Consider the following 13,583-nt stretch of genomic DNA (forward strand, 5'->3'; position numbering starts at 1 on the left):
AACAAAATATTTTTAAACATTAAAAACTATGTTTACAAAGTAATGATTTTTTAAGAAGCTAATTTTTTTGGCTTTATCTCCCCTACATTTATGAATAAAATTTCAACCGCAGCTGAATTTGAGCCACCAATTGTGAGAAATAAGCTTTTAAATTATTTTAATTACCTCCAATATCTATTATTTATCATCGCCATTTTTGCAAACCATCTCCATTTTATCATTTGACAAGACAAAGACTTTATTTTTGGCCAAAATGAAACCTATTTGGCATAAGACGTTTGAAGACGTATGAAATGTCATTTTTCCTCAACTCCTGACTAGGTTTTAACAAAGGTTTTATCAAGGCTTTGAGGATGTTGTTAGGATTCAGTTGTAAAGCCTTGAACTCCTATGTAGGTTTTATAAAAAGGCAGTGACAACCTTTTGCGGAGGTCCTTTTGGGTTTTAACAGAGTTTTATCGGGGTTCTGGGGAGGCTGTTTCGACTTAGTGGTTTTAATGTTGGTTTTGGCTGATAGGTTTTATAGCGGTTGTGACAGCTTTGATAACGTCTAAAATGTTATTTGGGAAATGAAGGTAGATCTAGGAGGCCTAACTAGAAAGTTCATTTTTCGAGTGATTTTATAGACTTTCCTCAGTAAGGTGAGGAAGGCACAAAAAAATGTTATGAAATATTTATCAATCTTGCAAATTTTGAAAATTGAAGAATAAAAAAAACCTATTTTGTGTAATACTCTTAAAAATATTTAAAAATTTAATAAATTAGGTATCAAAAAATATATTCTTAGTGAATGCTTCAATTTTTTTTATGATTGGGTTGGATTAAGTCAAATTATTAGAAATATATAAAAAATGAGTTATCGTTCGTTATCGTCGATAAGATTATCGCCGATAGAATAAAGCATAATCGAAATAATGATAAGAGTGCAATATTTGGTTAAAACAAAATCAACGGTTATTGAATATATCCTAAAAAGTTTATAGTCGAGGTATACTGTACTGCCCACCATTGAAAAAACGGCTAATATCCACTTTTGACAAAAACGAGATATTAGCACCAGGTGGTAGAGGATGTTCCAACGCATCTTCTGGAACTTGAATTTTACTGAAATAGTGTTCAGACTTGGCTGCCGATGCGAAAAACCAAACGGCTAATATGCCACTCTTATGGGAAATAGCCTTGACGGAGATTTTGTGACAAACACTAAAACGCGTTTTTCTCGGAATACTTGATTTGGCATAATAGCCGACTTTTCAATTATGGGCAGTGTAGTAAGACGCGTTCTAAAGGAATATATAAATTTAAAGAAAAAAAAACCTTTTTAATAAGCTTTTCATTTGTTTTTGTCAAGATCTTTTACAAGCTCTGATTCACGTGGTAAAATTTTCCGGAATCGTCATAACTTGATAAGTGGAGTTTTGAGAAACCACGAGTTTAATTATTATTTAGAAAATTAGAAATAAGGCAAAAACATAATTCATTTAAAATTAAAATGCGATCGACATATATTTTCACAGCTCTATAAATGAGACCAATATTACATAGTTTTCTCTCCAGCATGCCCTACTGCCCCAGCAAGCCTCTTTTTTTCCACACCATGCTCCCGTGACCACTGCGCGAGACCTGCCACCGCTGAGATCGTCGAAAACCACTATCCAAGTCATGTTGCGACGACGACGAAGACGAGATCCAGCAACGGCAATTAACAACCTTCTCTCCCTCCCAATCGTTCACTCCCCCCCTCACATAAATCCCGACAGAAACGTGTTATTCATCGCACATAGCGGAATCGACCTGCCGACTTCCTTTCCCTTCCCCCCACCCACAACAACCTTTCTCCCGCGAGTTCACCTTGACCATAATTTCTCGCAAGCGATGCATACCTTTTTTGGTTCGCCTTCTCGAGGAACGCCCGTATGTCCTGGTCTACCGCCCAGACGAACTCGTCATCGGCCGCGCTCAGGAACCGGTTCACGATTGAGTTATCCAGCTTGGCTCCGGCGGGGTTCCGGTGGTTCCGGACCGATTCTCCACGCCACCCGCCGTTGTTGGGACGATTCGCTCCGGTCGATTGACCTCAATTTTTGCACGAGACACTTTCTTAGCAGGACCACCTTTTCAGGGTCATGTCACTGCAGCACGGGTTGCGTTCGGACGCGTTCGATCGAGACACGGCCGCGCGGCCACTTGGAATTCTTCGCAGGCCTTACGCCTTCAACCAACACTTTTTCTCTGAACAAAAAAAAAAAAAAAAAAAAAAAGAGGTAAGGTGGAAGCAAAACTCTTCCGCGTTTTGCTTCGCCGTGGTGCACGCGAAAACTGCACAACCCTTTTTGCAGTGGCAAATGTGGCCCCCAAACCAGGCGTGAGGCCGGAAGTATCACTGCACACACGAAACCTTCCAGGAACGAGCACAGCACCAGCCCCCCCAAACTCGCGGAACGGAACGTCAAACGGGATTCGTGAATAACAGCACCAGCACGACCAAGACGAAGAACAACCCGAAAAACTCCCGTTAGGTCATGAATGGACAACCGTGCCCGTCGAGCTCTGAGCGATTCGATTCCACAAGGCGTGTTGCGATCAACAGTCAGCACAAATTGAACACCTTTTACGCGACGTCGCGAGTTCTTCCGGAACCTACTTGCCGTCCACAAGGCTGTTGGCCACGGGTCGTCTCACCGGAGCGCGGAACTGAGGAACTAAATTTTGCCTCTTGCGCTAATCTGCTGACTGACGGATTGCGTGCGGAACTAGACTAGCAAAAGCAAAACAAGAGAGCGCGAGGAGAGAGAGAGAGTAAACAAAAAGAGAGAGAAACGTCAGTGGGAAGTACACGTTGAGGGAAGGATTAGGAGATTTTTTTTTATTGAGATTACTGAAAGCATAACAATATTTAATTTCTGACATTTTTTAATGCAATAAAACTTGTTAGAGAATGAGTATTTTTGTAGGATATTTCAATCTGTAACTTTTGTAAACTTTCTGAAAAATTTCGAGGTTAAGTTTACAAAATGTCAACCTTTTACTCGGCCTTGAAGCTAAATTGAAATTCCACGATAAAGGTCCACGATGGTGTCATTAACTCTTGCAGCAATGACTGTCTTTGATGATTTTGAATTCAGGGTCCAGAAAAAGTGAATTGTCAAGAAAAATTAATGAAGATCGAAGTAATCAATGACAATCGGTGATCATTAACTTTAAGTTTTCCGTTCAATAAAACTTCATTCCACATTTAACTTTCCCCACAACCAGTCGTGTTTTCCCTCGCTCTCTCTCTAGAGGTTATGGGCCCAGGTGTGGGTGGAAAGTGTCTAAGCTTCTAGAAGATTACAAATTTTCGCAAGAAGTTTCCGCAAGAATTTGAAACAAGAAGTTCACGCAAGCAGTTTCCCTCAAGAACCGTTTTCCTCAAGAATGGCGCACGCTACGGGACCATCTCCGGTCGTCGAACGATTGCTCGGCAGGGAGAATTGGTGCACGTGGAAATTTGGTATGCAGACCTACTTGGAAACGGAGGAGCTGTGGGAAGCTGTGGAACCGAACCTGAAGGATGACGGTACGCCTGAAGCAATTCCGAAGGCGAAGGACCGTAAAGCTCGAGGAAAGATTATTCTTGGCCTCGACCCTTCGTTGTACGTCCATGTCCAGGGGACAACAACGGCCAAAGGCGCTTGGGACAAGCTGGAGCAGACCTACGAAGACAACGGATTGACGCGTCGCTGGGGTCTCCTGCACAAGCTGATGACAACGAACTTGGCCAACTCCGTATCCATGGAGGCGTACGTGACGAGAATGGTTGCTACCGCAAACCAACTCGGTGGTGTCGGATTCCCGATTTCGGAAGAATGGGTTGGAATGCTGCTGCTTGCTGGCCTGCCTCAAAGCTACAAGCCGATGGTGATGGCGCTACAAAACTCTGGCTCGAAGATTACGGGCGACCTGATCAAGACAAAGTTGCTGCAGGAGGATCACGAGCCGACGGAGACCATCGAACCAGCGTTTGCGGTGAAGGGCAAGCCGAGCTACAAGCAGGAGAATATTGGTAAGCCGCAGTCCAAGGGTCCAAAGTGCCATTCCTGTCACAAGTTTGGACACATCGCGCGGGATTGTCCCGCCAAGTCGTCGTCGAAACCGCCGGAGAGAAAAGGTGGTAGCAAGCCAGGTCGTGCATTTGGTGCCGTGCTGACGACGATGGACGAGATGAAGACTGAGGACTGGTTCTTCGATTCCGGAGCCACTTGTCATCTCACCCGGACGAAGTCGTTGCTGCGTGACGCTCATCAAACAGATGGGAAGATGTTCGCCGCAAACAAAGGCGAAATGCAGGTCGTCGCGGAGGGCACTGCCGTGCTACATCCGACCTGTGGAGAAGAGATTGACGTCAACGGAGTGCAGCTGATTCCGGAACTGGTAGTCAATCTACTGTCGGTAGGTAAAATTGTCGATAGTGGCCACACCGTTGTTTTCGACCAGAAGGGCTGTGAAGTGCTCGATCTCGAGGGCACATGCATCGCGACCGGAAGTCGCTCGAACGGACTATTCAAGCTGGAACAGGACGTACCCAAGGTGCTGGTGTGTCAGCCGACAACCGTTGAGCTGTGGCACAAGCGTACCGGTCATTTGTCAATCAAGAACTTGACCAGATTGCGCAACGGCATGGTGACTGGAGTCCAATTCCTGGAGGCTGATAGTGCTGCTGGCTGCAAAATCTGTCCCATGGGGCGACAGACCAGGCTGCCGTTCAACAAGAGTGGAACCAGAGCGACCGAGGTGCTTGAGTTGGTGCATTCCGATATCTGCGGACCAATGGAGCAGGTATCCATCGGTGGAAGTCGATATTACATCACTTTCATCGACGATCGGACGAGGAAGATGTTCATCTACTTCCTGCGTCACAAATCCGAAGAAGAGGTGACTCGCTGCTTCAAGGACTTTCACAGCATGGCAGAGAGGCAGACAGGACACAAGCTGAAGGTTTTGCGTACGGACAACGGGACGGAGTACAAGAACAAGGGATTCGAGAAGCTCCTGAGTCAGCTGGGGATTCGCCACCAGACCACCGTTGAGTACACACCAGAGCAAAACGGTCTAGCGGAGAGGGCCAACCGGACGATCGTCGAGAAGGCACGTTGCTTGCTATTCGAGGCCAACTTGCCGAAGACGTTTTGGGCGGAAGCAGCTGCTGTTGCCGAGGGGGACGTCACTCTGCGATAACACACTAAAACGCACAAAAACGAGCTCGAAAAGCATCAACGCTACTCATCGTGCCGAGTTTTCACATAACGCCACCTAAAAGCAAGTTATCGCAAGTTAACGCGCGTTAAAGCGAGTTAAAGCGGTCAGCGTCTGCTCGACTTTTGAACAAAGCGAAAACGATCTTGCATCCCTGCTGTCATAGCTCGAGCAGTTTTTCGATCAAGTTTGGCAACTCGGTATTTGTTTTGATAAGTTTTCAAGCAGTTTCCGCAGAAAGAAAACAAAAACAAAGCAGGTCACGATTTTTGGTCAAAGGTCGGAAAACTAAACTCCGATGGGATGACCGGCGCCGGTTTTGCTTCAACGAGACAAGCAGCAACTGGACCCGAAAGTGACCCGCAAGCTGCAACTTGGGGAAGAAAAAGTTCAAGTGTAAGTTTTCTTTTCAGCGGGTGAGTTTGAGTTTTAATTTGATGTTTTTTTTCAGATCTTAGCAATCAATCGATGGAAAGCACCACATCTGGGCTTTTTGGTGCGACTCCCCGGGAAGTGTAATTCCAACAATGAGCTGCGAGAGAAGAACCGTGAGTTTAAGGCGGCGGCTGTAGGGAGAAGTGTCCAACGAAACCGACGGCACAGTGGACGGTGCCGTTTGGTGTTTTTTCCGGGTGTTTAAGCAAACTAGCTCCCAAAAAATGACACCGACGAGCGGCTTAGCGTGTGGCTTGTCTGGACCACAACATAGGCGAGTTCTGCTGTAACCTATAAGGGAAACCGGTGCCGTTGAAGTGGACAGGTCAATTCAGGAAAATGGAATGACACATTTGGCGAGAAGAAGAGTAATAAAGTTCTAGGTGAAGTTTCGGAGGACTTTTTATTTCAACGCTTATTAGCTTTGCAGGTCTAAATGCTGCGGTTAAAAGCCGCCGCTTCTGCCCGCCGCTGGGGGGGCAAAGAGGACGACTACTAGAATAGTTTTGAATACTTTATTGAATGTAAAGCCATTTTGAAATAATAAAAAATGATAACGAAAACCAAGCCGCGGCTTGTTACAATTTTCTTCTCTGTAAAGACAATCCCAGCGTACGTTAAACCACTTCCGGCAGCTCGATGCAGACGCTTCCTCTACCGTAGATCTTCTGGTGTATCTGCTTGGTTGTGTTGGTGCTTTGACAGGACATCCGATCCGTGCTCGGATATTGCTACTACTAATACAGCTCAGACGGATTTTTTGGCACCGTGTGAATCGACCAGAACCCACACCATCAGTGGCCTCAACACCTTTCGTGTGACCTTGCCGCCCCCCAGTTTTCCCCTGAGCAGATTCATAATCGTACAGCATCGTTGGCAGACCCTTTGCACCCAACGCCGGTCTCATCGTGCAACCCGGAACACTCCCGTTTTCATGAGTGTCCATCCGAAAGCTACCAACTCGCTAGAGCTGGCCACTAGTGCCCCTTTTGACCAGCACAACGCGGCAAGAATGCTTCCTCCACTCCGGGCGCAACCGTTTTTTACCCCCCATCCGTCCGGTTTCTCCTGTCTCGTCAGAGGCGCTGGAGCAGAAATCCCACGTTAGAGGAAGGCCATGCCCCGGGGGGCGTAGTGCCAATAGTTTCGTTTCGTTTTTTTCCGTCCGGGTGACGGAGAAAAATTCAGCAAAACAAACTGCTCGACTGATTTGACAACGAGAACTGTCATTTGCTCTTGACAGTTCTCGCTGTCAAAAAAATCGAGCAGTGTGATGCGAGAACGCAAGAAAAGGTAAGCCAAAAAGCAAGTTATCGCGGTTAACGCGCGTTAAAGCAAGTTAAAGCGGAAAGGAGAAAGTGAACGCTGCAAAGGTTTGAAAAGGAAGCTTTATCGCTCGGTTAGCGCGGAAGTGACGTCCCCCTCGGCTGTTGCCGTGTATTTGATCAACCGATCTCCGTGCACGGGGATTCAGACGACACCAGAAGAAGCCTGGACTGGTCGTAAACCGGATCTGTCCAATTTGCGAGTGTTTGGGACGACAACGATGGCCCATGTACCGAAACAGAAGCGGCGCAAATGGGATCCGAAGGCGGTTGAATGTATCCTGATCGGGTACGACGAGGAGACGAAGGGCTATCGTCTCTACAACGTGAAATCGAAGCAGATCTTCATGAGCCGGGACGTGACTTTCCTCGATGAAGGATTGGCGGATCGCGACGGAAGGACAACTCTCAAAGCTACCAACGGGCCACAGTCGACGTACGTGAGGTTGGATTTTGAAGAACTTGTTCAAGAACCAGAACCTGTTCGAGAGCCGGAACCTGCTCAAGAACCCGAGCAAGTGGAAGAAGAGGCATCCGATACAAGTTCGGACGAGTTCGAGGATGCTGATGACTCCGTGACACTTCCTGCGCTCCCGCCGCGACAATCTTCACATCCGCCCCAGTCACAGGCGTTGAGGCGCAGCGGTAGGGAGCGCGCAATCCCTGGCAAGTATAAAGATTTCGATGTCCAGTGCAATGGTAAGCGCTCTTCGCGTGTTTCAGATGCCCCGATGATGGACGGACCGTCCACTTCAGCTGCCCGACGAGAGAATGCTGCCAGCACTGCACCCTCGTCGTCATCAAATCAAAGACCAGTTGACGACGTTTTCCAACATGGGTTGATGCTCAACGATAGGGGGTGCCCACCCCTCGGCAAGTATTCCCATGTTGATGTCCACGATGGCGATACTGGTTCCAATTGTTCACAGCGCAATCTCGATGACCCGTGTACGCACCAAGAAGCGTTGACACGTGACGATTCCGACCGCTGGAGACGTGCGATGCAGGAGGAGTACGATGCTCTCATCAGCAACGGGACCTGGGAGATGACTGAACTACCAGCTGATCGGAAGGCGATTCGATGCAAATGGGTCTACAAGACGAAGGTGGACGCTGACGGCAAGGTGGATCGATACAAGGCAAGGCTGGTGATCAAAGGGTACTCTCAGCGAAAGGGGGTGGATTATGAAGAAACGTATTCCCCTGTGGTTCGTCATAGTTCCCTGCGGTACCTCTTTGCGCTCGCTGCCAGGATGAATCTCCAGATCGACCAGATGGATGCCATCACCGCGTTCCTCCAAGGTGAGCTGACCGAGGAAATCTATATGGAACAGCCGCCCTGTTTTGACGACCAAGACAAGACGAAGGTTTGCCGACTCAAGAAGGCACTCTATGGCTTGAAGCAGTCCAGCCGCGTGTGGAACCTCAAGCTGGATGCTGCGTTGAAGAAGTTTGGTCTCACTTGTGCCGACTACGACCCGTGCGTATACTACAAGGTCGTCGGAGAGAAGGTTCTGTTTCTGGCGCTGTACGTGGATGACTTGCTGATCTTCAGCAACTGCAAGCGCTGGAGGAAGGAGGTCAAGGATCAGCTTTGTGGTGAATTTCGGATGAAGGATATTGGCCCAGCTAAGCACGTCTTGGGCATTCGTGTTTCAAGGACCAAGGACTCCGTTTCACTGGACCAAGAGGCGTACGTTGAGTCTGTGTTGGCTCGTTTCCAGATGTCCAACTGCAAGCCGGTTGCCACACCGATGAACGCCGCCGAAAATCTGACCAAGTCGATGGAACCAACCGATCCTGAAGAAGCCAAGCGGATGGCGAACGTACCCTACAAGGAGGCAGTGGGCTGCCTGATGTATCTGGGACAGTGCACCCGTCCAGATATATGCCACGCCGTGAACGTTCTGTGCCGCTTCAACGACAACCCCGGAGACAAGCACTGGAACGCCGTCAAACACCTGATGCGGTACCTGCGAGGGACATCGAAGTTCAAGTTGACGTATCGGAAGGACGGTAACGCAGACATCAAGGGGTACACGGATGCTGATTGGGCCGCAGACTGCGAGGGCCGGAAGTCTGTAACGGGATACGTTTTCATCGCGCAAGGTGGAGCTATTTCGTGGTGCAGCAAACGACAACAAACCGTGGCGTTGTCAACCTGCGAGGCGGAGTACATGGCCTTGTCTGCCACAGTACAAGAAGCTTTGTGGTGGAAACGTCTACGCGCCCGGATCGAGAAGAATGAGGAGATCGTCATCTACTGCGACAACCAGAGCGCCATAGCCGTTTCGAAGAACGGTGGTTTCCACTCCAGAACGAAACACATTGACATTCGTCACCACTTTATACGGGACACACTAGATCGTGGCGATGTCGAGATTACCTATATCAACACCGAAGTGCAGGTAGCCGATGGATTGACCAAGCCTTTACAGAAGCAGAAACTGGAGTTACATCGCGCTGCTATGGGACTTCAAGATCACTGATTGAGGAGGAGTAATGAAGATCGAAGTAATCAATGACAATCGGTGATCATTAACTTTAAGTTTTCCGTTCAATAAAACTTCATTCCACATTTAACTTTCCCCACAACCAGTCGTGTTTTCCCTCGCTCTCTCTCTAGAAAAATTAAACACGATTTGACAAAGAAAACCATTTTTTAATTGATGCCAACTGAATCGAGATTTAAATGATTTTCTAAATCAAACATTCAAACGCCAAATGGCCGACCGGAAATGATAGCAAGGGTATTTTTGATTTTTGCGTAAAGCCGAGGATAAGGCTTAACCTTGAAAAGCCTTATAATCAGAGATACCATTTTGAATTCAGCTCTTTAATTAGTTTGTTCACATCCTGATCCATTTAAAATTGTGAGTTGTCCATACAAAAATGTAGCGAAAAATTGTATTTTGAAAACTGATATCCTTATATATATCCAATCTAGTATCCAATTTTGTTTTATTTATTGAGCCATGTTCTAGGGAATACAAGTTTTTTTATAACGAAATTTGTCAAAATTTATTTGGTGTTTTTTAACGACATGTCGCATGTTGTCAAAATTTATTTCGTTTTTATCATTTCTGGAGCAACATTCGAAAGGGGTAGTACCTACAACCAGACGTGCATCCGCTCTAACTCCTCTTTTAGAAGAACTTGTTTGGCATTTGGCGTAGATGATTCCCAGCATGTTGTGCCAGTGTTTAGAGCACACTTATTACGCTAATCTTTAAGGCTCCTGAAGACCCTGAGAGTCTATATAATAAAACAAGTGAGATATAGGTTAAGAACCGTTAAAAGCACTCAAAGAGCTATTAAGACGTTCTTCTTAAGAGCTTATGAAAACAGTCACATGAAAATATACCTGAAGTCGGTTTTCCCAATGAGCCAATGTTTTCTACACATTATTCATGCTAAAAACAAGACGTTTTTAACTGGCAACAAGCATAACATTACTTTAAACTTAAATGCCAACCAGAACAAGTTGAGTGCCGTTAAGAAGAGCTCTTAGTGCCGATGCATGTCTGCCTACAACATTGCTCTTACGGCCTTTAGCCCCATTTAAATGCGTGTAATGAAAAGGCTAGTATGGAAATCGCAAGGAAAGGGGTCAAGAAACAGCTTTACGAACAGCAGAAGAAAGGAGAGGGAACGTTTTCTTGGGGCCTTTCTTCACCCTCTCTGGCTTGTTTTCGCTGCCGCTGCTGCCCATTTGAAATTTTTCTTGACCGGTTCCTTCCGATGTGCATACACCGCTAAAGGCCGTAAGAGCAATGTCGTACCGCCCCTTTCAAATGTTGCTCCAGATTTTAAGGTCTAAGACTTTAAGCTTTAAAATTTTTCGGATTTTAAGTTTTTAAGATACTAAGATTTCAAAATTTAGAATTTAAGAAATTAGATTTTTTAAAATTTAAACAGTGAGTTTTTACAATACTCGCGAATTTCACAGTTTTGAGTCGGTTTTAAGATTTATAATTTTTGTATTGATTAATTTAAGATTTGTTTATTGTTGGTTTTTAGGGAATTTTAAATTTTCAGATTATTGTTTTTTTTTTAAGTTATTATTTGTTTATTTATTTATTTTTGTTTTAGGATTATTGAATATTTAGATTTTAAGATCTATGAATTTCTTACAATTATTTTTATTAGGTCGGAGATGCTGGGACCTGTTTGGGATCGAGTCGGCTTGTGTAATTACATTTTTTAAAAGCTAAGAGTAATTACAGAGCATTTTGAGCTTAAAAATAATAATATTGGATACACTCAACTCTTCGGCTGTCGATCTTCTCGATAACAATATTGCTCCATCTGTCAATTACTTTTTCAGTCCTCCATGCAGTTTGATTTTTTTGCTGTGATTTTTCGTTCAATAATTTTAAACCTCTCACCTTGCATCCCACTCTCGACGGTTCCTTTAACATCGACACAGAGCGAGTCTACTGTATTGAGATTTTTGGATTTTAAGATCCTAGATTTTATGATTTTAAAATTTATATTTTTTGTGATTTTTTGTTTTTTTCTCATTTTTAAGCTCTGATTTTTTAATATATTTTTTGAGTTAATGAAGGGAAAATGACTTTATGATCTTACGAAAATTATAGGTTAGTTATGAAATTTAGATTTTTGGGAACCCATTATGGATTTTTTGATTTATAAATCTAGATCCTCTTTTTTTCAGTGTCCAATAAACTTTTTTTTGCTTTTTGAGTGTTTTTAAAACCGCTTTGAGTCAAGGGTATCCAAAAAACAAAAAGCAAAAAAAAGTTAGTTGGACCTTTTTCAAATAAAACTCCAGAAATGTATCGAGAAATTAAAAGTGAGAGTGTGTGCAACATGGAGTTAAACTTTCTGTGCAGTTGCTGTGAAGGTTCCCATGGCATTTCAAAAAGTTTAACTCCATGTTGCACGCACACACTCTCACTTTTAATTTCTCGATACATTTTTAGATAAAAACTGTCAAGATTTTTAATATTCTTATTTTTAGATATTTATATTTTTCGATTTTGATATGTTTCTGATATTTAGATCGTTAAATATTTATATTTTAAGAATTTCGTTATTTAAGATTGTTATATTTTAAGATTCGCAGATTTTGAGATTCATCATGCAATTTAAAGTACAAAATAGGGTTAGACTTTCTGTCAAACAGCTGTTAAGTTTTTTTAAAAGAAATTTGCGATAGTTTCGCTCTCTGTTACCGGCTCACATCTCTCTTTCTAATTTTTCGATAGAAGTTTTACAAGGATTTGGAAAATTTTAGATTTTTTAAATTTTGAATTTATGGATTTTGCGAATTTTAAATGTATGGATTTGTATAGGTTTTTCACCTTTTAGATTCCAAGATATAAATATTTTTTAGAGTTTTTGACTTGGTTTTTGATCTTTTGATATGAAGGTTTATAGATACTTAGATATTTCAATTTTAATATTTTTTTAATTGCTGGTGTTCCTTGTGGTGTTCAGAATTTTTAAATTTTGGGTATTTTCAGATTTTTGATTTTCATATTTAGGATTTTATGATTTTTTTTATTTTGATTTGATGGATTTTAAGATTTGTTTAAGGTTTGTAAATTTTTAGTTATTAAATTTTTTAGATCGTTACATTATTTGATCTTTAGATTAAAGATTTAAAAATATTTATTTTTTTGATATTTTTTTATTTTTGGAGTTCAGTATTTCAGGATTTTAAGATTCTCAGAGTTTTCGTTTTAATATTTATTACAACTTAGGATTTAATTTTTTTTAAGAATTAAGTTGTAAATTTACTGAAATCTACATTATTGTGTTGTGTTGTTAATCCTGCACTGAAAGCCCGACCATGGTAATTTTAAGAACATTTGCTAAAAATGCTGCTTATCAAATTAACTGAGGCTTTTTGGCATAGACTAATTAAAGACTAAACACTCCGAACAAAATTTTCAAAAAAGTATGACTCATAAGCTGTGAACCGCGGGTACCACGGTGAACCGCATCGGCTAGCCCCTCGTATGACAGATCGACCTGGCAGCGCTGACTTTTTCGATTTCGTTTTGTGCTGATTTACGCGCGCATCTTGTTTATTTTTGTTTTGCTTTGCAATCAAGGTAGCAGCCTCCGAAGAAATCAATCAGCTGTGCAGCAATATTTGTTTGGTGAAAGAGCGGGATTTACTAGTGGTCACTCCGGCGACACTATCATGCCAGTGCATCCCAGAGCTTCCCCAGGATAAGATTGCCGCCCTGACGGAACACATTCAGGAGGCCGATGCCGGTTCGGCCACGTTCTCGATGGCCTACGCCAGGCCCGTTTTGCCCTCGCCCTGGACCGTGCCATGAATGACGAAAAGAACGTGATCGAGTGTGCGTACGTACGCTCGGATATTTTCAAGGACATTTACTTCTCCATGCCGCTGCTGCTGGGTAACACAATCTCGAGAAGAAAATTGGTCAACCCAAGGTGAACGCCTACGAGAAGGAGCTGCTGAAAAAGGCCATTCTGGAGCTGAAGAAAACCATCCAGAAGGACGAGGAGTTGTCAAGAAGAACTATGTGAATTATTTTAATAACTTTCATAAATAAACCCTTAAGTACATGATACAAAGTATCCGCG

General features: G+C 43.7%; 1 protein-coding gene and 1 long non-coding RNA gene across 2 annotated transcripts in view; one reads left to right on the forward strand and one right to left on the reverse strand.

Annotated features, from left to right (window-relative positions):
- The window catches only part of LOC6038147 (R3H and coiled-coil domain-containing protein 1), an 85,255-nt gene extending 82,060 nt beyond the window's left edge, over positions 1 to 3,195 (reverse strand). Inside the window, exons 1-2 of the mRNA XM_038260711.1 lie at positions 3,183 to 3,195; positions 1,884 to 2,076 (exon numbers count right to left, since the gene is read on the reverse strand). Coding sequence (XP_038116639.1) covers positions 1,884 to 2,076; positions 3,183 to 3,195 — 206 coding nt within the window. The remainder of the gene's footprint in view (positions 1 to 1,883; positions 2,077 to 3,182) is intronic.
- Positions 3,196 to 5,223: 2,028 nt separating this feature from the next.
- On the forward strand, positions 5,224 to 6,058 carry LOC119770669. Its single transcript, XR_005278938.1, has 2 exons — positions 5,224 to 5,631; positions 5,687 to 6,058. It is a non-coding gene; the product is annotated as an uncharacterized LOC119770669 (long non-coding RNA).
- The last annotated feature ends 7,525 nt before the right edge of the window (positions 6,059 to 13,583 follow it).

This window comes from Culex quinquefasciatus, chromosome 3, assembly GCF_015732765.1.
Source record: "Culex quinquefasciatus strain JHB chromosome 3, VPISU_Cqui_1.0_pri_paternal, whole genome shotgun sequence".
In the NCBI taxonomy this organism is placed as follows: domain Eukaryota; kingdom Metazoa; phylum Arthropoda; class Insecta; order Diptera; family Culicidae; genus Culex; species Culex quinquefasciatus.